Source organism: Cervus canadensis, chromosome 2 (assembly GCF_019320065.1).
Source record: "Cervus canadensis isolate Bull #8, Minnesota chromosome 2, ASM1932006v1, whole genome shotgun sequence".
Lineage (NCBI taxonomy): Eukaryota > Metazoa > Chordata > Mammalia > Artiodactyla > Cervidae > Cervus > Cervus canadensis.
Window position 1 is genome coordinate 109864351 of NC_057387.1, and position 25422 is coordinate 109889772.

The 25422-nt window shown below is 44.1% G+C and overlaps 1 protein-coding gene across 5 annotated transcripts in view; it reads left to right on the forward strand.

The window, feature by feature from the left end:
• AGAP1 (ArfGAP with GTPase domain, ankyrin repeat and PH domain 1) overlaps nucleotides 1-25422 on the forward strand; it is a 574797-nt gene that overhangs the window by 377114 nt on the left and 172261 nt on the right. For all 5 annotated transcript variants that reach the window (XM_043462059.1, XM_043462060.1, XM_043462057.1 and 2 more), the window contains exon 11: nucleotides 10524-10692. In XM_043462059.1, coding sequence (XP_043317994.1) covers nucleotides 10524-10692 — 169 coding nt within the window. The remainder of the gene's footprint in view (nucleotides 1-10523; nucleotides 10693-25422) is intronic.

The window sequence follows — 25422 nt, forward strand, 5'->3', positions numbered from 1 at the left end:
ACAGTCCACAAGCCCTAACAGACAGAGCCTCCCAGGCGCTCTTACTCTGAGGCCATCCTCTGGCCTGGAGAAGCTCTGTCTTCTGCAGATAGTCTTAATTTTAGAAAACCAGAGAACTATATTAGTCAGTGAATTGACCGCTCTTCATTTGAAATGAATCTGATTATATTACTGTAAACCACCTTGGTGGGCAGTAAATAGCATTAGGAAAACAGAATCACTCCCAAAACTGCATCAGGGAGGCAAAAAAGCATTTTTTTTCTAGACAGGCCTAGTCAAAGTTTTGAAATTAGAAGAAATTTTGTGTTGGGCAAAAACTGAAGTGGGAATTTTTCTGTCCTTGTTGGGTTAAAACCGTAGAAGAAGATAGCTATCATTAGTGTCCTTGGAAGATAACTGTGTGTGTTTTTTCTGTCTTTAAAAAATCTATTTCTTTAAGTGCTTCACATTCTAGCAAATGCATCCCAAGGAATCTGGAGTTTTAAAAAGGTTCAGATAGATCTAATTATCATTATGGTGAATATTCTTACATAACTCAGACTTTGTCAGATCTAAGTACGGGTCCAGTTGTTTCAAGCCATATTTAATTATAAAAATACTCATAGAGCCAGGAATGGTGCTGGCTCCTTGAAGTTCACTGCAGTGAACTTTCACTCATGCTTGCCTCTGGAAGAGACCTGCATATCCAACACATTCATTTTGTAAGGCTAGGTTTGAGCATGCATGGGTTATAACTGAGTAATATTCAATTTAACTTAAAATGAGAAAAATCTGTCTTGCAGTGTAAAGCTCAATATACAAGGTCAATCAAGACCGAGACAATCAAGAAGCACAAAGATTATATTCATAATTCATTGTGGAAGTTTTCTATTTTGATTTAGTATATTATATTAACCTGTTTCCCGGGTGGCTCAGTGGTAAAGAAAAATCCACCTGCCAATACAGGAGACGCAAGAGACATGGGTTCAATCCCTGAGTCAGCAAGATCCCTGGGAGAAGGAAATGGCAACCCTCTCCAGTATTCTTGCCTGGGAAATACTATGGACAGAGAAGCCTGGCAGGCCACAGTCCATGGGGTCGCAGAGATTCAGACACAGCTGTGCAGCTGAGCATGCATGCGTATTAACCTGCGACCGAGCTTATGTTGGACTTGAGCCCAGCATGGACCTGAGCGCTGACAGCGTGTGCTCTGGGGAGGTTTGCCCCAGGGTGTCGAGCGCCCCTTGATACGGGAAGGGTGCCACCACTCACATGACGCCTCACCAGCCTTCTCTGCTGATGGGTCTTAGGTTACTGACCCGGGCGCAGTGAAGCCTTTGCTCGGAGTCAGGCGTCGTCAACTTTGCCTTTGCCTCAGTCGCTGTGAGACATCCAGTTTGCTGGCTGCCTTCTCCCTGCAGCGGCCAGAGTTCTCATGGTTACGCACTGGCCAAGTGGTTGCTCCGAAGCAGCTCCAGAAGTGAGACTCTGGAATTCTCTTGGCCGTCTTGGGAAACCAAATTGATTCTCCCAAGGCTTTTCTCTTTGAAGCTGCCTCCTACCTTGCTATTGTAACTGTGGTCCTGTGGAGATAAGGAGAAATTATCCTCTTTGAGGTGTGTGAGCTGAATAGATGTGGCTGGAAGATTTCTCGAAGTATTACAATATCTTCATGGTATCTTCAGGGTGTCACTGTCCTCTGTGCCGGTGACTGTCTATGAGGCTATTGTTTATTATTCACATGTGTCGGACTTGAGCGTTTGCCCCTCTCTTTGAAGGGATGGTGTTATGTGTGTCTTTATAGACAAATTTCCTTAGAAAATAGCATTAAGGAGAGTTTGGGAATGGCAGGGCATCTGACAGTGGCTTCTCTTACATACTTTTTTTTTTTTGAGCCCAGAAGTAAAGGTTTTTAAAAATAAGATTTATACAGACTTCTGTTCCTCTTGAAACTAGACATGCGTGAAGTGTGAAAATGGGGAAGACTGAGTTATTCCTCTCCTCCAGGAGAAGACAGACAGCTTGCTGACCATGTCTAGTACCTGCTCGTCCCCCAGTTGGGTGCATAAAATCACACACACCCAGCCCTTGGCTGGTTTGTGAACATTAAGCTGGACTTGTGGTTCTAGGGCCCTTATACTTTCTTAAAAATCGAGGAATCTGAATGAGTTTTTGTTTCTGTGGATTATATCTATTGATTTTGTCATGGGAGAAATTAGAACAGAAAAAATTTGACATTCTAGAATTCATTTAAAATAATAATAACCCACCCATTACATACTATCCCACAAACATTGTTTAGGAAAAAGATATTTTCCATAACAAAAGGAAATTGTGAGCAGAGCAGTATTGTTTTCCTTTTTTTCAAAGCGCTTTTAAAGTGTGTGAAAAAAAAACTTTCATAAAGATATTTAGTTGGAAGAAGGAGGAGTTCATTTTTTTAAAATGTTGTGTGCTTTTAAAATTTTCTGTTTTTGAAGCATAGTTGATTTACAGTGGTGTGTTAATTTCTCCTCTGCAGCACAGTGATTCAGCGATTCATGTATACATTCTTTTTCATATTCTTTTCCATATTGTTTATTATATGATACTGAATATAGGTCCCTGTGCTGTGGAGTAGCATCTTGTTGCGTACCCCTCCTATGTATAACAGTTTGAATCTGCTAACCCCAAACTCCCAGTCCCTCCTTCTCCCCCCCCCTCCCTCCCCTGGCAACCTCAAGCCTGCGATCTATGGCTGTGAGTCTGTTTCCTAGATGAGGTCCTTCGTGTCATGCTGTAGATTTCTATATATAAATGACGTCATGTGATATTTGTCTTTCTCTGTCTGGCTTACTTCACTCAGTATGGTGTCTCTGGGTTCACCCACGTCGCTGCTAGTGGCGTTACTTCATTCTTTCTCGTGGCTGAGTAGCAGTCTTTGTCTGTGTGCACCACTCTATCCATTCATCTGTCAGTGCACTTTTACGTTGTCTCCACGTCTTGGCTGTTGTCAGTAGTGTGCATTTGTCTTTTTGAATTATAATTTTTGTCTGGATATTTGGGCTTCCCAGGTGGCGCAGTCATAAAGAATCTGCCTGCCAATGCAGGAGACACAAGAGATGGGGGTTTGATCCTTGGGCCAGGGGGATCCCCTGGAGTAGGAATTAGCAGCCCACTTCACTATTCTTTCCTGAGAAATTCCGTGGACAGAGGAGCCTCGCAGGCTACAGTCCATGGGATCCCAAAGAGTCAGACGTGATGGAGTGACTAGGAGTGGGGTTGTTGGAACACACAGCAGCCCTAGCTTTCTGAGGAACCTCTGTCCTTTTCCATCTGCTGCGCCGACTTATGTTCCCACCAGCAGTGCAGGAGGGTTGAAGGCGGAGCACTTTAACAGCCGTTTCAGATCGTGGGTCTTCTCGGACACGCCGCCAAAACTCGACATGTGGCAGTTTCTTAAAGCTTAGGAATTCAATGAATTCTTCCTTCCTTGCTGATTTAAAATTCAGTGACCTGTCTTGCACTTTGAATGAACTTGTATCCATGCATGTGACATTCAGCACCAGTCATTTCAGGAAGCTTGTTTAACTGAGGTACACGGATTTCCAAATGGCAATACTTTTCATCGAGTTGTTGTTCACTTGCTAAGTCATGTCTGACTCTTTACAACCCCATGGACTGCAGCACACCAGGCTTCCCTGTCCTTCACTGTCTCTCAGAGCTTGCACAAACTCATGTCCATTGAGTCAGTGATGCCATCCAACCATCTCATCCTCTGTCACCACCTTCTCCTCCTGCCTTCAATCTTTGGCATTAGGGTCTTTTCCAATGAATCAGTTCTTCACATCAGGTGGCCAAAGGATTGGAGCTTCAGCTTCAGCATCAGTCCTTCCAATGAATATTCAGGGTTGATTCCCTTTGGGATTGACTGGTTTGATCTCCTTGTGGTCCAAGGGACTCTCAAGAGTCTTCTCCAGCACTGCCGCAGTTCGAACGCTTCAATTCTATAGCACTCAGCCTTTTTTATGATCCAACACTCACATCTGTACATGACTACTGGAAAAACTATAGCTCTGACCACTCAGACCTTTGTCAGCAAAGTGATGTCTCTGCCTTTTAATACACTGTCTAGGTTTCTCCTAGCTTTTCTTCCAAGGAGAAAGCGTCTTTTAAATCAACCAGTTTCCATTTCTGCCCATCTACTTGCCTTGAAGTGATGGGACTGGACGCCATGATCTTAATTTTTTGAGTGTTGAGTTTTAAGCCAACTTTTTCACCCTCTTCTTTCACCTTCTTCAGGAGGCTCTTTAATTCCTCTCCACTTTCTGCCATGAGGGTGGTGTCATCTGCATATCTGAGATTGTTGATCTTTCTCCTGACAATCTTGATTCCAGCTTGTGATTCATCCAGCCTGGCACCTCTCATGATGTACTCTGCATATAAGTCAAATAAGCAGGATGACAATATGCAGCCTTGATGTACTCCTTTCCCAATTTTGAACCGGTCTGTTGTTTCATGTCCGGTTCTAACTGTTGCTTCTTGACCTGCATACAGGTTTCTCAGGAAGCAGGTCAGGTGGTCTGGTATTTCCATCTGTTTAATAATTTTTCACAGGTTCTTGTGATCCACCATCAAAGGCTTTAATGTAGTCAATGAATCAGAAGTAAATGTTTTTCTGGAACTCTCTTGCTTTTTTGATGATCCATGGATGTTGGCAATTTGGTCTCTAGTCCCTCTGCCTTTTCTAAATCAGGGTCTTTTAATACCACCCAAATCACATTCATTAATATCACCACCAGTCTTGTCAGAAAAAAGTCTCTGGGTATTTGGAAGGTATCAATCTCATGGTGAGAGTTACAAGTTTTCAAACTTCACATCATCACTAGAAAGCTCAAATTCTATCACTGGCCACAAATACTGTCAGCTGCTTTCCTTGCAGTACTTACTTTGTTCATTTTCAAGAAAATACGTGCCAAGCACCCAAGACTGAATCACCACAGTTAGTGTCTGACATAGTCCTTCTTTCAAGTAGAAGTGTTGCCCCAGCAAACAAGTGACAAATTCAGCTTGTGAATGAAACACTTCAGGAAGAGCATTCCTGCTTTCAAAGTGCAGCAGCAACCCTGGAGTGTACTTGCCGTGGCACCACCCGAGAAATTTAAAGGCTCGGGTTACAGTTGCTTTTAATCAGTAGGTTTTGGTTTATTAAGAACATCCTTGGATGAAACTGATTTTTGTTTTTATTTTGAAAGCATAGGAATCAGTAAAATAAAGACAATGTGCAAAGCACAACCTGGTTACCATGGTCTTGCTCCATGCTGAGAAGTCATCAGTATTTATTACTCACACCGCTTTTGCACCATCAAAGCAAATTTCAACACAGGGAAAAAGCAAACGATGTCTTGGGGTTGTTTTGAAAATAGCGTTGAACTTGTGAATCCCCTGATAGGGTGTTGAAGACCACACTTGGAGGATTGCTGAACTTAGATTATGCAAGGAGAAAATGCTTGATTAGATTAGCCATGACACAAAGACCAAAGCAAAGCATTGGTCTGTCCTAACAGTTATCTCACTTAGACAACATATTAGATAGTAATAGAAAATTCTAAATTTCTCAACATTTTATGTACAGTTAGGAACCAGAACTTATTGAGAAAACCTAATTGGAATACAGATTCCTGTAATTTTTTCCATCATGTAATTATGGAAACGAATAGTCTTAATACCTTTAAAAAGTATATGTGAAATTGGAGTGATGTTGATTGCATTTCAGAGCTATGTGTTTTATTCTGATGATCTAACTTTGAGATGCCAATCACATCATGGATGCATTTGGGTTTCGCTCTGAGATCTTGTTAAACTGCTTTTTGGTACCCTATGAACACATGAAGCAAACCATCTTTCACCAGACAGCCAAAGGTAACAAAGGGATGGGAAGCAGTGAGAATCAATATAGTAAGAGTATTTTTAGGGACTATTGATGGATTGCTGTATTTTGAGCTTAACTTCAAGGGCCAAATGCCCCCAAGCTGACTAAGATGAACTCACCATTTACTGAGAACTGTAGGCCGTCACACACACAGAGGGCTCTGGGATGGCCAAGATGAGACTCACACATTGTTCCCTTGGCTACATGGGGAGAACTCCTGGAAGGTTTTTTGTTTGTTTGTTTGTTTGTTTTTTTGATAGGGACTTGATACCGGTCTCCTGGCTGGGACTTAGTGCTCTTCAGTGATGACCTTCCTGTCCTGGAAAGTTGTAACCGTGAGATTTTAGGACAAAACCGTTACCGCGGCGCACTCATTAACGCTCCAGTCGGGAGGGATCTGGTACACCCACCGCGGTGCTCGGGGCTCCGCGCCGTCTCCAGAGGCGGCCCGAGGAAGGTGGGAGCCACGTGGAGCCACGCTGCCGTCAGCAAGCTGGAAGCTGCGGGTCCCTGACACGCTCTCAGTTGCTAGCAGGTTCCCTCACTGTACCTCATTTGCATCTGGGACATCAATTAGCATGTTTGTTGAGGCTAATTGAATGAAACTCAATCATAGCTCTTAATTGCTTGACTATGTGAAAAGAAATCACATTAATGCAGCTAATTAAGTGTACGGCAATAGATGCAACATAATTAGGAGGAAAATGTAAAAAACAAGGGATGGCAAAGGTGCGGAGCCGGGTGGCAGGGGGGCGCCAGGCGCGGTTACCGAGCTCCATCCACCCGGTCGGGGATGGGTCCCTCCGCTCCGGCGCCTGCTTGCAAAAAATAATCCAGGCGACGAGCACGGACAACTTGAGAAGAAAAATGCAAATAGGTTTGCAATTACTACTTTTTCAAGCTGTTGAGGGGCAGGAGATGGCACCTCTGGGGGGCTGGGCTCTTGAGTGGGCCCCAGGGACTTGTTAAGTGCTGTTTAAAAGTACTTGGCTTTGAATTACCCTCATGCCTTGTTAAAGGGTTTTTTCCCCTTTTATCCTCGATCAGCATTTTTCTACCAGGAACACGGGGAAGGGATGTATCTGGAACATTTGCATATCAAAATCAAGCTCGCAGGCTTTATTTCGCCCTGCGAGGTCCCTACTTTGGACCACTGTGCCCCACGTCCCACTTCTAAAGAGGCGACATTATTTAGAGGTTGTAGCTTCAATTCCTCAAGTCCCAAGCTGGGGCCAGATGAAAAGGGTAATTCTTTCAAAACCAGAAAACTCCCGTGTGGTTTCTCTTGGGAGAAGCTAGAAGCCACTGATTCAGGTATCCACCTGTTTCTGAAAACACCAAGCTGAAAGACTTGTGTGGACTAGGAAATGCATCTTGTAAAGGTTTTAGCAATGTTAGAGGCTTGAAATTTAGGAACTGCCAAACTTACCCTCTGAATTTCTTAAGAACTAATTCTTCTGTGCTTTGAAGTGCCTAACCCAGGCAGGAAAAACAGATTCCCTCAGCCCGTGCTGAGCCAAAGATAAATGGGTCCCTTCGCCGCATTCAGATCTGGAGAGCTGGCACTTGGTACATTTCTATAATAATTTTAAATAAAATATCCTGGTTATTGTATGTTAAAACATGCCTATTAAAAAGGAGGCCATGCTGAGGCTTAGTCACTCTCTGATTAGGCTCATTTCAGAGCCCATAAGCCATAAATGCTCAATTACACTCCTGTTATTGTATTTTAATTTGTTAAGAATTGGCATTAAAGAAGAAAGTTATAGCAAGTTGATATTTTTAAAGGAGTAACTATGCAAGAAGGAATTCATTATTTACAAGTCCTAACTTTGGTTTTGAAACTTGAGGTTTGCCCCTCTTCAGTAGGTATCAAGGGAAGTAAATGTAAACTGCTTGAGAACAACCTTTTTTTCACAATGCCCTTGACCCTTGGTCCTGTGCTGACTGAAGGTCACTTCTACGTGTTTTTTGTTCGCCATCCTCTTGATGAGCTGCATCACGAGACCTCGGTGTTTCCTCCCATCTGCCTTACCCTTCAGCCTAATTTAAGGATAACGACTTTCTTTCTATCCTTTGTCCTCATCCTTTTGAAGTCACAATTTTTTCATAGTAAATAATATTTGTGGTGGATGTTGGGGGTGGGGGGGAAGGTTCTAGCAGTTTCTAAGCATCTTAACTTTCAAGTGGAGTCTTTAGTCTGTTCCCAGTTGGACACAGCATCTCCCTTCCTGAAACCCGTGATAACTCTCCTTCCAACATGCCCATGGCCAACCCTGGCAGATGTCCCCCCCCCACCAAGAGATGGGAGATGACATGCCCAGTTGGTCCAGCCCCGGATGCATCAGCGCCTATGCCCCCGGCTTCCCCGACTGACAGCGTCCGAGCCGGTGCAGGCGCTTCCATCCGGATGGTGTATCATCACTGAGGAAGGCCCAGCCTCGCCCCTCCCTGGAGGAGCTGGTCTGAGTTCGCCCCCGCTGTGGTGCAGCCCCTGATCCTTTATCTGTCTACAGTCCCACATTCCTCCTGAGTCCAGCCGTGGCTTTTGGAGCTTCTGTTCTATGCTAAGAATTGGCCATATGAGGTCTGTCCTTGGGTGGTCACCTATGACCCTGTTGCATCTTCTCTTGCTGGGCTGGTGCTCGCCAAACCTTCTGGGGTTCTGTATTCTCATCACAGGCTCCCCTCGTGTGATGGAGTTTCTCTTCCAGCACTTCCTCCTCCTCTGTTGAGAATTCTCCCAGCCCCTTTCCTGAGTTTGGGGTGGCCCCCACGTGGCCATGACTCTCAACTGCGTAATTCCAGGGGGAGGTGTGACGCTTAGCTGGTCCTCCCTCCTGCATATGGCCGAGAGAGGATGGCTCTGTCTGTCCTGACAACTCAATTTGGGTTCTTGCCCTGTGTTGGAATCTTGGACTTTGGATTCTTTCTTGGGCCATAATTTCTATCAGAAAACTTCCTGATTTTGGATAGACCAGTCCCTGCTTCTCAGCTGCTTCACCTCCTGAAATACTGACCTTGTCTTGCAGTTAAAAGAAGCCAGTGGGGTCCTTCTCTTGGCTTCCCTAGTACGTTGTGTCTCCTCTTGAGCGTCCATCACACACCTTGACCGACTTTCCTGGTCCCTCTGACTGTGCAGTTTGCTGCTAGACCATCACCTTCTCTCCCTGTATCTACTGACCCTGTTGACGGGCAGCTATAAGGAAACAGCTCGCTGCTCCCGTCTCCCTGGGTCCCTTGCAGCCCACATACTGGCTCCTTTGGTAGTCCTTCTAAAATTAGATTGACTTGAACTTGATTGCTTATACTAAATACACATGTATTGGTTTTTCTTTGATATCATAAAACTAATGCCCCCAGGATTCTCTGCCAGACTTCCCAGGTGGCACTAGTGGTAAATAGAACCCGCCTGCCAATGCGGGAGACATAAGAGACATGGGTTCGATCCCTGGGTCAGGAAGATCCCTTGGAAGAGGAAGTGGCAACCCCACTCCAGTATTCTGGCCTGGAGAATCCCATGGACAGAGGAGCCTGGCGGGCTACAGTCCATAGGGTCGCACAGAGTCAGATACGACTGAAGCGACTTAGCAAACACACACAAAGGATTCTGCCAAGGAAGGAATCTGTTCATTTCCTTCCCTGATTAGTCTTAAAACACTTGAAATATTAGTTACCCAACAGTGATTTAGATAGACTGCATCATTTCTCAGTGTGTGATGTTGGTTTAATGATATGTCTGCAGAGACAAGGGGGCTTATTGCCCATAAAAATGCATGAAAAGATCAATAAGTCCTAATGCGCCAAGAGACTCCTCACCCGGGCTCTCAGTCGCCATCTCCTCTCTCCCTGTCCATCAGCTGACTCCTAAGTATTGTTTTCCTCCACATGGAATTGGATGATGGCCCAGAGAACTCACTGTGTACCTAGACTTCTCTTTAGTTTCATGATAACTGCTAGTCGTTCACCTCCAAGACACAGACAGCAGCAAGACACTGCTTCTGAGTACAGTGAATCCCTTGAAGAAACCTCATACTGAATATAAATAATGTGCTTTCTGCTTGAACATCCAGCTCTTGTACATCCATCAGGGACCTCCATGTTTTTTCAGCACCCTGCCACTGACCCCTCAGACATCTTCCTGAACAAAACGCTTGGCCTCTTAGAGTGTTTACCTGAGTTCCCAGCAGACAACTTCAGTCTTAGCTAGACATTCTAGGGTGTCGCCATCAGAGACAAAAAGGTTATTACAAAATAGTTCCTACTCCATGGAATTTTCCCTGCAACTCACAGGAAGAGCCCAGGCTCCTCACGTGCCATCTGATAAGTATCAACTCACAGAGTAGGATTTCATGTCTCTATTTATTGTCTTTATCCTCTTGCATAGAAGCATCTACTGCGTCTCCTGTATCTCCAGGGCCTGGGCTAGTTCAGGACACAGAGGCAGAGCTGATTTCAGTGTAATGATGACGCCACCAGGACAAGACAGATCAAAGCCTCCTTATTTTTTAAAGTGCTCACCACCGAGGAAGGGTCATAGGATGACGACTCATGATGTCTCATAGAACCTTTTGTCCTAGATTGTAGAAGGTCTCCCTTTTAATCTCTCTTGGATGTTTAATGTTTTGAACAGGATTACATGCAGAATGTTCACGGTAAAGAGATTGATCTTTTGAGAACCACTGTGAAAGTCCCAGGGAAGAGGCCCCCCCGAGCCACGTCGGCCTGCGCACCCATCTCCAGCCCGAAAACCAACGGCCTGTCCAAGGACATGAGCAGCTTGCACATTTCACCAAATTCAGGTAAGCTCACAGCCGACCTGCCGAAGAGATCCGGCCCGACTCCAGTGATGGGTGGCCCCGATGTGGGAGACAGTGCTGAGCTTCTCAGGTTAAGTGGAGGCTTTGCCCATTAGACTGTAGGCTAAGGGACACACTCTCATGTCTTCTGTGGGTGCTTGTTCCCCCTACACCCTTGGGTTCCAGGACTGCCCACAAGCAAACTGTGGCTCTTTGAGTCACAGATGCGTGGACCACTAGGCTTTTCCGGGGCTGGGCGGTTGAAAGTTGCATCTTACACGTGATGGAGGATTTAAGGGCCCTCTGAAAATCATCAATTCACTGTTAGAGTGTCAAGGATTAGTCCTAACTAATTTGTCGTAAATGTGTATAGAAAAACGGAAATACCAGTTTGGAGCAAGATTTAAAGGAAACCATTGGACCTGCACAAAATTTCAGACTCTCTCGGTTTTGTATTGTCACTGTTACGTCTTCTTCGACACACCTTTGGTTTTTTGCATTCTCTTTTAAAGAAGGATTTGTCTTTCGTTCATCATCAGAGAAAATCAGTGTTTCTCGAAATAGATGTGTTGAGAAATTCCCAGCCTCGGGGTGCAACGCAAGCCCTTCAGGGTACTGTGGTTCATTGTTGTTTAAGAGTCTTAGCAAACCATGCTCTGGCTTTTGCCTTCCGTGATTTCTTATCAGAGGAAAGGTGGTGAGAAGAACTTAAAGTCTTCCCACCCACAAACTCGGACTCCTCCAACAAATGGAATCCCTTCACAGATTTCAGTTTTTTCTTTTCTTGTCTCCAGCTTACATCCGATTTTCTCAAAATAGATTTCTGTGCTATAGTCATTCCTAACATGTGTCCCTGCCTCTTAAACACGCTGCCTTTTTTCCTTTCTGAAATGCTAAATGCTTTTAAAGAGGAATGATGCTGACCCCATCGTTCCACGGTGTGAATGACATTGTTGGCAAAAGGAGGCTAATAAAAAGGAGACAGAATTTGGGGTCCGCCAGCCTGTGTTCTACTGCCGGGTGCTGCGAGGTGCTGGGTAGGTAACTGACCGCGCTTTCCATGAGGCTGATCCGGCCTGGCCTGCCTCCGTCACAGAGGTGTGATGGCAGGTACTGCGGAAACTCATAAACACCACACAAATGTCAACTGTTGTTACTAATCAAAGTAAAACTGGGCTTTCTCGTAACAGAGACATTAGTTCACTCCAGGAAGCAGATAAGGTTACCCTATGGGATCTCATGGCTTACTGACCTTCCTTCCAAGAGATATGTGAATTTTCCCTTTCAGGATGGTGTGCTAACTTTATGGGAAGAGAGAAAAGTACCCAAGAAAAAAATTTTTTTCTATAGTGAATAAAAAGCTGATGTCATCATTAATCTATTGTTTTTTTTGTTGTTCAAAAAGTACTTATTGAGTATCTGTCCCATGCCAGGGATTGTGCATTGTGTGAATCCCAAGTTCCTGACCTCCAGAACTTCTATGCAAGGCAGTCACCCTTTCACCAACTTTCCACTTCCCCTTCTAACCATCATGCCACATCTCTCCATTTATTTATTCAAATCAACAAGCATGTATGAAGTTTCTAATGTGTGCTGGTCACTGTCCTGCACTCCGGGGGAGCAGAAATATGAGGTGTTATCCCTGCCTTCCGGAATCTCAGCCTCTGGGTGGTGGGAGAGATGCGTAGATGAATCAGTGCAGTCCCATAGTCGGGGCAGGTAAGGGGGTGTGAAGGCCCAAGGTGATGGGCTTGGCTGCACCCCAGGAGATGGGACAAGGCTTCCAGGGAATGTCCGTGAGTGTGGGAAGAAAGGGTGGGAACTTGCCAGGCAAGTAGGATGAGGAAAGAGTCCTGACAATTTGAAGCTGTGTGGGCTATGTGAGATTTGGGGTTTGAACGTCATCTTGCTATTTGTGCTCTTTGGAGCTTAACCACCACTTCCTGTCCTAAGGAAAATGTCTTGTTTGTTAACAAACAGAAAACACACCAATGCCATATAAACCTTATCACATCCGCAGGAGATGTTATGTCGTAGGCCTCAGCCAAGGGATTGAGTTTGCAATGTCCAGTTGCTTTCTCTTTAAGAGGCTTGCTGTTGGGTGAATGGGAGGCACAAACGAAATCCTTTTTCCCCGGTCGCACCCTTGGTTTATTACAACCTGGTAATCAGCCTACACTGGGTGCATTGCCATTCAGGGAGCCCTGTAGATTTTTCATCCTCCTTGGAATACAGGTAGGGACTCGAACAATGCAAGTTCAGTGCATGAAGCAGGGCACCCAAAGCTGGTGCTCCGGGACAACCCAGAGGGATAGGGTGGGGAAGGGGATAGGAGGGGGATTCAAGATTGGGGGGTGGGGGGACACATATATACCCGTGGTCGACTCATGTTGATGTACGGCAAAAACCGTCACGGTATTGTCATTATCCTCCAATTAAAATAAATTAATTAAAAAAAAAAACAAGAACAAGTAGGGACTCAGAAGTGGGAATTTGACATCCGCCAGAGCCCAGCACCACTTAGGGGAAGGAGGCCCCTCTTGGTCACAGGGCTCCCGGCTGTGTGGTGCCCTCAGCTAAGCCCTGGACAGTGTCATCAACGGGGGTCCAGCAAGAGTGATTTCTGCCCTGTTGTTCACAGAACTGTCTCATAGGAAGAATTCCAACCCAGCAAACTTAATTCAAAGTAAATCATTGCTGCTTTTAAGAGATGGATTTTTTTTAGTTGAAAGATAGGCGTTAGTTATTTTAGAGCAACTTGACAAAGATCTTACCACACTACTTAACCTCATCTTTCACTGTCAACTCATTAGAATTCTGCCATTTTGGTCTAGAACTCTGGATTAACTGATGTTTCTTTTTAGCTTGTTTTGTTTGTTTGTTTCTATTCATTTTCTATCTTCATGTTATTGAATCAGATCGATGTTTTGTGCCTTCCCTTCTAGTAACTTTTACATTCACATAGGCCTGACCTGATATACACTTATTCTGAAATCTTTGTGCATAACTTACTAATGTCTTAGAATAAAAGCCTGTAGTTGAAGTGACTCAGTAAACAGATACAAACATTTACAAGATTCTTGTTACACATTTCCAAATTCATTTCTAAAGAGGTTTTATATAAAATAAACTTCTGTCTATAAAGTGAGTGCTCATTTCACTTTTACACACTTTTAGAGTCTATGCTAATCTCACAAGCAATAAAAAATATTTCATGCCTCACTCATTTGGATTCCTTCAGTTCGTGCTGAGGTTGAACATCACTATGTCTTTCGGCCACCTGTGTTTCTTATCTTGTATTGTTTAGATGTCTCCTTTGCCCGTTGCTGCACTAGGCACTTGTCTTTTGCTTATTGACGTGTAAGATCTCTTTGTATATTAAGGACATTAACACTCTGTAATATATTTTGCAGATACTTCCCCAGTTTACTATTTGCTTTTTTGATTTTATGGTCTTATTTACATATAGAGGTTCTCCCCCTTTGGTATATAATAAAATCATAAGACGTGTACTCCTATAGTTTCTATTTTAGGTATTTAGAAAGCCTTTAATAATCCTGAAATAAGATCATAAATCACACATATATATTTCAGAGCTTTATAATTTTATTGTTGTTCCTTTTCCCTTTTTTATATTTAACCCCTAATTTGTTTGAGTCTATTATGTGTAATAGGAAACCTAGTTAAACTTTTTATTCAAATACATAACTAATTATTCTTTCTCTCTTTGTTATTTCCTTTTGCTGTTGACTCTCTTTGTCTCCTTTCTTGTGCAACTAACTCATTTAATCAAATTAGTTGTGTTTCTGAGCTTAAAATTTTATTCCATTGACCTACTTTCTCCACATTGTGTGGATTTCCTCCGCTGTCTTAGATTCATGGCTCGATTTATACCTGGTAATATAACCTATAACATAGTTTCTTATTACTCTTTGATTTTATAGTTTTTCTTGGTTATTGCCACCCATTTATTTTTTTTCCAATAAACTTCAGAATAACTTGAAACCTTCTCTTCCCCCTAAAAATAATCTCATTGTGACTCTAATTGTCATGCTGTTAATCTATGAATTAGTAGTAGAGGAACTGACATCTTAGCTATATTGAGTTTCTTATTCTAACACACTTCTTTCCCATTTATTCAAACTTATTATATACCCCTCTGTATGTTAATTTATTCCATTACTGTTAGGATAGACCAGATTACTGTTAATCCATTCTATTACTTTATAATTTTTGGTGAAATGTGAAAGTTATATTTGGGGGGGGGTGTCTATTATATCATCTAATTGGTAAGAAATAAGAAAGCTCTGAGATTTTGTATTTTTTATATCCAGCCATCTTAACTGTTTCTTAGTTGAAATAATTATCCAGATGTTTCTCTTGGTTTTCTAGTGTGCCGTCATGATGCATTCCGCGTTTCAAGTCTCATGATGCCTAACTGTGTCGATGTTGACTTTTAGATTATCTCAACAAGTGTGATGGTTTGGGTAGTGTATTGCTCTGCCTCCTGTATCATCCCCTTACCATCCTCACTGAGCCTGCTGCCTGCCCAGCCCTGATTAGTGCTCTGGAGTTTCAGGGGGTGGAACGAGACCCTCCCTCCAAGGGCTGTACACGCCAGCGGGGGCTGGAGGAGTCAGACGATAAACACACAAATAAGACCACTGAAGCTGGTGGGTCTAAAAGGGGCAATGGGATAGAAAATTACTTGGGGGGAGGGTGAGCCTTATGCTATTCCTAGTATTGGGGAGTGGTTTGCCAGTATTGTAATGCTGACTACATCTCAGACATTGAAATGCTGGAAATCTGATGATATTAACATCACGTTTTGCCAGGGGGTTGGGAAGGAGGAGGAAAAACACATTGTCATACCTGCATACTGTGGACCCAGCCTGGGCCTCATTTTGGGACTTGTGAGTTAACCAGAGCAGAAGGGCTGCAGTGAAGATGGGGAGGCTCCCAACTCCACTGCAAATGGAAATTACAACTTACTATCAGGGCTTCCCAGGTAGCTCTGCGATAAAGAATCTGCCTGCCAAGCAGGAGACACAGGTTCAATTCCTGGGTCAGGAAGATGTACTGGAGAAGGAAATGGCAACCCACTTCAGCTATTCTTGCCTGGGAAATCTCATGGACAGAGGAGCCTGGCAGGCTGCCGTCGCAGAAGAGTCAGACACGACTGAGTGACTAAGCAGCAACAAGTGCTATCATCAGAAAGATTTAAGAGGTTGCTTCTTGCATTCACAAGATGAAGCAAACAAAAGAGTGTATGAAAAATCTGAGGAGAAATTAAGGGGGGAAATTGCAAAAATAAAAATTTCAGTAAATGGATTACAAACTATAAAGCACACGGCTAAAGATACTGCTGGCAATCAAAGATATAACAGAAGAAAGGATGCTGGAGAGGACCAAGAAAATGCCAGCGTCTTCCCATTTGAAGAGTCAAGTATCAAATTGGATGGGAGAGTAAGCTCTGTCAACATGGACAAGTTCCCCAAAGCATCCAAGTTAAGGAAAGACTGAGGTTAACCTATCAAGGAAGAAAACTCTTATAGACCTTGGCCTTCTCAAGAGCAACACCTTGTATTTGTTACATGGACAAATCATTTTGAATTTAGAAGCTTATGTAGAGTCAAACTATTATCAATCAAGTGTGAAGGCAGAAAGAAAATATTTTTGGATAACATACATGGATATAGGACATTTCCCTCTCAATGGATTTTTGAAAAAATTACTTCAGCATCTACTCCAACAAGAAGAAGGAGAATCCAGAAGATATTTATTGATTCCGACCTGATTAAATTCCCCCTTCCCCATCACATCGTTCCCTTCCTCCAAGATCACTTTCTCAGGATGCCCAGGGCAGCATGTGCCTTTTCCATTCTTTTTGTTCATTTGTTTTCAGTTTTAGCTGTGCTGGATCTTTGATGGTTTGTGCGGGCTTTCTCTGGTTGCAGCAAGCGGGGGGTACTCTCTGCTGCAGTGCACAGGATCCTCGTGGCTGTAGCTTCTCTTGTTGTGGAGCACAGGCTCTAGTCACACGGGCTTCAGTAGTTGCAGCTTATGGGCTCGGTAGTTGCCACTGGTGGGCTCTAGAGCACTGGCTCAGTAATTATGGCTCACTAGCTTGTTGCTCCGCAGCATGTGGGATATTCCTAGACCAGGGATAGAACCCATGTCCCCGGCATTGGCATGTGGATTCCTATCCACCACACCACCAGGGAAGTCCTACATTGCCATTCTAAGGGAACCCATCAGAAGTCACATTTTAGAGAATCTACCTGTCATTTCAGGGATGCTTCCAGAGAAGGTGGAAGGACTTCCACTTCCCTGGTGGCTCAGACGGTAAAGCATCTGCCTACAACGTGGGAGACCCAGGTTCAATCCCTGGGTCGGGAAGATCCTCTGGAGAAAGAAATGGCAACCCACTCCAGTACTCTTGCCTGGAAAATCCCATAGACAGAGGAGCCTTTTAAGCTACAGTCCATGGGGTTGCAAAGAGTCGGACACGACTGAGCGACTAAACTTTCTGAAAAGAACTTTTCCAGAGAAGGTGGTCAAATGTCCAGAAATACTTTTTGACATGAGTTTTGGGCCAGGTTGGTAGAACTGTATCCACATATGACTGAATACAGAGTTATGTCAGCTCTGACAGTTATTTTGACATTTCAATAGAAAGCAGGAAAACGTAAGGGCCAACAGCACAGGCTTTGGAGTCACTAAACTGAATGCTGACTCCCCCATCTTAGGACCTTGTGCAGTTGTCTCTAAACCCCCAACTTCCTCATCTCAAAAACGGGAGAACAGTGCCTACCTCCATCCCTTTAAGGATAACACAACCTGTGCCTTTCCAAAGCCTGACTCTTCAGCACTGTGTCAGGAATCCATCATGATAGTCCTGCTCATCACCAGTGAAGAAAAGGAAGAGAGTTGAGAAATTAGGTCTTTGAATTAATTTTGCAGGTGCCATGAAGTGTTTATTTAGCCGTTGGGTAGACTTAGTGGCTTAGACTTACTAAACCCCTGCCCCCCACCCCCCAGCTCCGCCCACGATGGCAGCAGGAGATGTCCCCATCAGGACGTCCCCGAATCTCCACGGGGCACCCTGCTTTGGTTCTGTGTGTCCACCCTCTCTCTATTCCCGTCCTCCCCAGCTCCTGATTGCGGTGTTCCATCTCGAGATGACAGCTGTCTTGTGGTCCCCAAAGTGCGTCTTTTGTTGGATGTTTGTGGGTGTGTTTTCATCCTCACCAGACTGACGCTGGGACCTCTGTGAAAGGGGGGAAACCTTTCCCCTCCCTTCTCCTCCACCTCCCCCCCACGCAGGCCCCCAGCGGTTTCGAAATAGGAAAGCCATCCCCAAGGGTCGAGCTGATTTTTTTTCTGGGGTGGGGGGGAGGCAAGGATCTCAACGTGTTTTGCGGACTGAACCGCCGTTGACATCGAAAGTCTCAACCATGCTGTTTTCCTCCACACTTCAGTAATCAGGACATCCAGCAAACCCATAAAAAACCAAACTAATAGCATGAATATTCAGTGACCTAGAATACTAATTATTGTCATGAATATTAATGTGATCGGACTTGCTTTTTCCTCTCCTCTTTCTCTCCCGTCCTCTTTCTCCCTCTCTCCCTCTCCTCTCTCTCTCTTTTTTTTTTTTTCCACTTAGCCGGCTCTAAAGATGGGTCATAATGAGAGCATTTAAGAGGGAGCGCGCTCTCCGCCGTGACAGGGACTGGGGTAATAAGGAGAGCTTGATTAACGCGGAGCACTTGGGGGAGAGATGAGAGGCTTCACGTGGGCCTGATCGGGGGAGGCAATGAGACACCGCCGGCTCTGTTGCTGCTCCCGGAGATTAATGAGGCCTAAGAGTGCATTAGGAACAGTGACAAAGGTTTGATCTAATGGGCTCAGTCATTTTTCCTTTGAGTGACAGACGCACAGAAGTAATTGGCTGTGCAGAATGGCAGCTCATTGGCGGTACTTAAGGATACATTATCCCCGTTGTGTGGCCCGCAGAGGCTGTTTATCAAAACTGCTCACACTGCAGACGCCGAATCGCTAAGCTGCTGCTACAGTGGTAATAGCTATTAAAAAAAAAAAAAAAAATCACGCAACATCAAAACTGGATCCATGGTTGTCTCGTAGAAACAAAAGTTTTTCTTTGTTTAGTTTCAGATGGTCTAGGAGACATGGTAATAACTCCAGAGCCTGTTCCGTGAGCCGGATGAGCGATCCCCTCCCGGTGGTCACGTCTCAGGCTTGTTAGGACTTCAGAGCCTGGCTTCTCACCCCGTCCCTGCCTTGGTCACCCGATTATCGCCCACACCCTGGGTTCTGTTTACAGCATGAACCCGCCGGTACATAAATTGGACGCGTCGGCTAAACTCCTGTAACTTGGCGGAACGCTTGCAGACGCTTGCCTTCTTGGTTGAGAATTAATTTGCTCCAGAATACTCCCCCAAGTCAGCATCACATGGTGAGGTCTGCTTGCATAAACCAGGTTTCAGCGGGCTAGGTTTTGGTGCCTAAGTACTAATTCATTATTTTTAGGTTAAAAATGTCTCGTGGGGTTTCTCTAAGACTAGAATTTGAGAAAGTTGGTGACATCTGAAGTGAAATGACTCAAGCTATTATTTAATTCGGCGTCTTCTGCTCTTAGGAGAAATGCCTTCTTACTGTTAGTTGTTTCTCTGTTTATACGTTTTTCCCACTGAGGCTTAGGCAAATGTGTACTATATGGTTTGCAGCATTAAACTGTAAACTCTTTGAGATGTAGACCACTATTTCTCTTCCTTTGTTTTCCTCTCCTAATGTCATGACCTGGCAATTATTTTTGCATGAAGTAAATATTCTTGGATATCACCCGTCATGTGAGATGTAAGTGATAAATATTGAGGGTAACTATGTCAGCTTTCAGATAACGGTTCCTCCATTGCAGTATTCTGTGGTTCAGACCATTGGGGTACAGTTCATGTAAAAATCAAAGCCACACCTTCCAGTTTAAGGAAACCATCTTCAGTCATTTAAACTCCAAATGGAGTGTTCCTTTCTGTAAGAACTGACAAAAGCAAGTTAATTCTTCATGATTTTTGTTATAAACATACAAGGGATGTTGGCAATACTAAGTTGTACATCTCTATGGGAACAGATATTCCAATAAGTAAATAAAAGTTGCTGCAGAGACTTTCTCCCCTCTCAAAAATGTGTGTGTTCAGTGGAGAATAGGATTTCAGCTGTTGATACGATGCTTTCATGATCAGCAAAATAGTCAGCATGGAAGGGCTATAGGAAAAGGGCTAGGGGAGGCAGAGCTCTGAGACAGACGTCAGTACATGACCCACGGTCTTCAGGAAGGCTGGCCGGGGCCATGACTGGGACCAGGGCCTCAGGTTAGAGCCTTTCTGTGCCAGAGTCAAGTCCATGGTTGGCCTACTTGCTACGTAACCATTCCCACATTGGCAGAGGAGAACCAAGTCATCCTGATGTTTTACCAGCTCTGAACTTTGTGGCCTGGCGTTTCAAGTAACCACGCCTACAGAGACCTTGCCTCTCTCTGGAATATTCCTAGTGAGGAGGCAACCCCCAAATGTCCTGACTCACAAGCAAGTAGCCCCTTCACATCCTCACAGTTGCAAACATGGGGTCCCTCGGCGTCCTCACTGCTCACAGACAGGGTCTCCATTCAGTCCTAAGAGACGATTCTGTGAGACCTGCAGAGGAGAGGAGGAAGTCCAGGTGGACAGGCCTGCGCGTGGGGCCGTGGTGTGGGCATCACGGCCGCCTCCTTGAAAGGGCTTATAAGATGCAGCGAGAGCCAGACACCTGCCCTCAAACAGTGCGCTGCTCAGTCACAGGGAATTTTGTGCAAAACATACCTATTGCATATATCAGATGGAGAAGGAAGAACATGTTAGAGAAGGGACTGAACAATTAAACTAAGTTCTTAAGGGCATAGAGCCAAATAAGGAACTAGAAGACAAGATATGAGAATCTTGGACTTCGTGTATTATAAAACATTATTGAACTGAGTCATTGGAAAAGACCCTGATGCTGGGAAAGATTGAAGACGGCAGGAGAAGGGGATGGATGAGATGGTTGGGTGACATCAGCAACTTGATGGACGTGAGTTTGAGCAAACTCCAGGAGTTGGTGATGGACAGGGAAGCCTGGCGTACTCCAGGCCATGGGGTCGCAAAGAGTCAGACACAACTGAGCAACTGAACTAACTGTGTGAGTGTTAAATTCATGTTTTATTACTTAAAAGAAAATCCTTAGTGTTAACCTCCTTTTGTGTAATGTTGTCATACCTCATTATAACCACTGCATGTAAACTTGTTCATAGAACCTGTATGGGGCCAATACATCTTCTGTATGGAGAAATGGCTTGTGGCTAAGGAAGCATCATGTAAATAAGCACAAGTGGTGGTTGCTCTCCGTCAGCATCTTCAGAATGAGTGGTTGCCACGTGTTCATCACTCACATATAAACAGGCAGGATGAGAAGTGCCAGTGTCATCGGCAAGAATGAATGCCACACCACTCATCTGGAAGACACAGGCTTTGTCTTTGGAGTAAATACTTAAAGCCATTTCCAGTTATTAGAACTTACCTTCTGATGGGCTTAAGGGTTTCATCCTAAATCGTAGCAGACATCAAATTCTATCCGTCCCCACGGTGGTGCAGCGTCCCAGCGACGAGATGTAAGTGGGATGGGCCATGGACGCTCCAGCTCGCCTGTCCTCACCGTGAGGTCCTCTCTTTCATCCTTTGCTTGCGTTAGCCCCAAGCACGTGATTTCTTCTCTTTCTGTCTTTCACTTTATCTGCTCTACTTCTGATGACTTCAGCATTACCTCTGGTGGAGAGACTAAGAGTGGGAAGAGTGTCGTCAAGTTGTCCCAAGGCTAAACACTGTACATGTCCGTGTGCAGGAGCAGGGGTTCAAGAAACACCGTCCAGTGAGTGAGTGCTTGGGCTCATGGGAAGTGTTCACTAGAACAGCGAAACACAGATACAAGGCAAACAGTCTGACAACTTACACACACCAGGACGCTGCCACACAGGAAACAGGAGTAGAATATCCAGACTTTTTAGATTTTAAAGTCAAACATAAATTATCAGTGTCACCATTTTTGCTGAAAAAAACTAAACTGTAAGGAAAAGGAAAACTCACCATTGGCAAAATTAATAACAACTACCATCTTCAGAAGCTTAGCAGTTGACAAAGTGCTTTATGTAATTTGGTCCTTGTATTATTAACCTCAGGGGGCTGTTATGATTATCTCATCATTATGATCATCATCGTTACTGTTGTGTCCATTTTACAAACTATGACCTGACTTGTTTGTTCAGGTTCCATCTTCTTTTAGCCCACTCAGTTCAGTTCAGTCGCTCAGTCGTGTCTGACTCTTCGAGACCCCATGAATCGCAGCACGCCAGGCCTCCCTGTCCATCACCAACTCCCAGAGTTTACTCAAACTCATGTCCATCGAGTTGGTGATGCCATCCAGCCATCTCATCCTCTGTCATCCCCTTCTCCTCCTGCCCCCAATCCCTTCCAGCATCAGGGTCTTTTCCAGTGAGTCAACTCTTCACATGAGGTGGCCAAAGTATTGGAGTTTCAGCTTCAGCATCAGTCCTTCCAGTGAACACCCAGGACTGATCGTTAGAATGGACTGGTTGGATCTCCTTGCAGTCCAAGGGACTCTCAAGAGTCTCCTCCAACACCACACTGGTCATTAAGAAAATTAATTCATAGCATATATCATGAGTCAGAAAGATGTTAATGCTGTTTGACCCAATCATTAATATAACTCTTCTAGGATATCAGCCTAAGGAATTGTCTAAAAGTAGATGTCCCTTGCAATATTGTTTATAGTAATGAGAAATTTCAAACAGTCAAAACAATGCAGAGGTAAGAAAATGGCAGGTTATCTCCATTAATGGCAGGTTATCTCCATTAATGGCAAGTTATCTCCATTAAATCAGTAAGATGTTATAGATCTAAAATTATTATGAAGGTTTTGGAACAATAAGGAGAAATGGATGGGAAGTTATATTAAAGAAGTGTAATAGAATATTACATCTTTTCTGTGGTCATAACTAAGAAAAATATGTAATGTCCAACAATGAGTTGATCTATTGGATGCAATTCTGGTAGACTTCTAATTTACATTATCTGCATATCTGTATAACCTTGCAAAATAAGTATAAGTAATTCCTACAGCAAAGCATACTCCCATTTTTTTTCCCCTTGGCATCACCTTTAGAACAGGGAGAAATTGGAATAAAATGAGCTATTTCCACATTTTAGGAAATAACCATGGACTGTCTTAATCCCAGGATTTTCAATTCTGGGCATGGCCACAATATTTTATTTAGAGTAATTAGATTTGTCATTACCCCTGAGTCTGGACTCTGTACATTCTTTTTTCTCCAGTAAGCATACTGCAGAAGATATATAACCAAAAAAAAAAAAAAAAACAAAATGCACAGCATTCTGAGAAACACAAGATTCCTATCTCAGTGGTAAACGTGTTGAACTGCGCTCTTTTACAAAACAACTGTCCCATAGTGCTGAGTCCTGAACGCCTGCATCTTTAAGAAAAGCTACTGAAAGTGTCCTTGGGAGAAAAAAAAAAAAAAAATCCTCTTAGCCTGAAATCCTGGTTGCCAAAAGGAGGGCAGATTTCCAATGCAAATAGTGAGGCGAATGGGCCCTCCTCACAGGCACTTAAATCATTTGTATCTCACTTTTTATGGTAGTGTTGTGAATTATATTATTTTTGGGTTTATAATTAGAGGACAGAACAGATGGCGAAGGCCTAGTTTGAAGTGATGTAGCCGTTAGGAAGGCCTCCACTGTCCCAACCTGATTCCAGCCAACCTGGTTTTCCCTCCCATGCTCAGAGCGGGCTGGGGCGTAGCCATAGGTTTACATGGTAACCTTGAACTCTTGAGTTTTTTTAATAAGATTTGAAGCCACATAGGAATGAAAAAAAGGCCTCCAAGAGCAGTCTGTATTTCAAAGGGTGAGACCTCCGAGGGGAAACAGTGAGTACCTATCAATCTTTTTCCTATAATTATGATTATTTTAAAAAATTACAAAGTCCCACAACGGAAATAAAGGTCTGTTTCATATTCACGCACTCACAGAATCCTCTTTGGGTTTTTCTTCTCCACTCTCAGACTGCATGAAACTTCATTATCACCATCACCAAGAGTTTCTGCCCTTTTCCAGGCTGACTCACCAGTAAGCCAAATGCCAAGTATTGTTTTCCCAGTTGAAGCATTGGTAGGAAGGATCAAATCTCATTATTGAAGATAAACCAAACTCAGGACATGCAGTGAGCAGAATTCTGTATTAAAGAAAAAAGATTGTTGATGAATCTCTATTTGAATGCTATGAAAAGCCTTATTTCAGGGTATTTTTTTTTTTAAATCAGGACAGGCTATTTTAATGTAATAAGCCTATAGCTTAAAAGAGGAATTCTGTCTTTGATGTCATTTGGCGAATGAAAACATTCTTGTTCAATAGAAAACCAGCATCTTTTTCATGCTTGTGTGAGATCAGGCAACATACTGATATTCATTCAGCTATAAATGCCATATTCACTTTGAAATGCAAATTGTTTAAAGAAAAATAGCATATGGTGGAGGTAAGTACCTTTTCAAATCAACTCTCACACTTTAGGGATGTAAGTAAAGCTAAAATTATTCTTGGGGAAGAATCTGGCGCTTTTGACACATGGAAGCTTGCACTAATCAGCCGGCCCAGTGGGCACACACATCTCCATATCAAGGGGCTGGCGTGAGGCTCCGTGGATTAGCATCGTAATGCAGCCACCCCTGCCCATCAAGGCCAGCGGCCAGATGATCCAGAGAAGGGGTCTTTGAGGAAGCAGGCTTCTGAGTTCAGAGTGGACCAGGAAGTCGACCATGTCTGTCGTGATAATGCAGACCCTGGGGGGAAACACTGAGACGATACCAAAGCGGTCCCTTTGTGCCTCCCTTCCTCTGGACGCCAGCATCCCGTACTTCGTAGGGCTGGACCACTCTTTGGGACTTAACGCTGGTGAAACTGTCTCCTTGCTCCTTAATGACTTTTTCTCATGCTTCCTGATCTGACCTCTGCATTCACAAACCATTCAAATGAGTTTTTTCTTTTCTTTTTTTAAGAGTTTTTTTTTGAGGTGGGGGGGACTAAATGATATTGATTTAATATACAGTGAAGTGACTCAGTCGTGTCCAACTCTTTGCGATCCCATGGACTGTAGCCTACCAGGCTCCTCCATCCATGGGATTTTCCAGGCAAGTGTACTGGAGTGGGGTGCCATTTCTTTCTCCAGAATATACATTTAGAAAGCGCAAACTCCTAAGTTCTAGCTAAGTGTATGGGGCTTCCCTTGTGGCTCAGCAGTAAGGAATCCACCTGCAGTGCAGGAGACACAGAAATGTGGGTTCCATCCCTGGGTCGGGAAGATCCCCTGGAGGAGGAAATGGCAACCCGCTCCAGTATTCTTGCCTGGGAAACCCAATGGACAGAGGAGCCTGGTGGGCTACTGTCCTCGAGGGTCGCAAAGAGTCAGACACGACTGAGCGACTAAACAACAATGTGGGTGACGAGCGTGGAGGTCAAGTTGCAGCAGGTGGCCGGCAGCCCAGGAAGCCCCCTGGGTCCCATCCCTCCACTGCCTGCATCTCCCCCTACTCACACATGAAGGGGGGTGCCT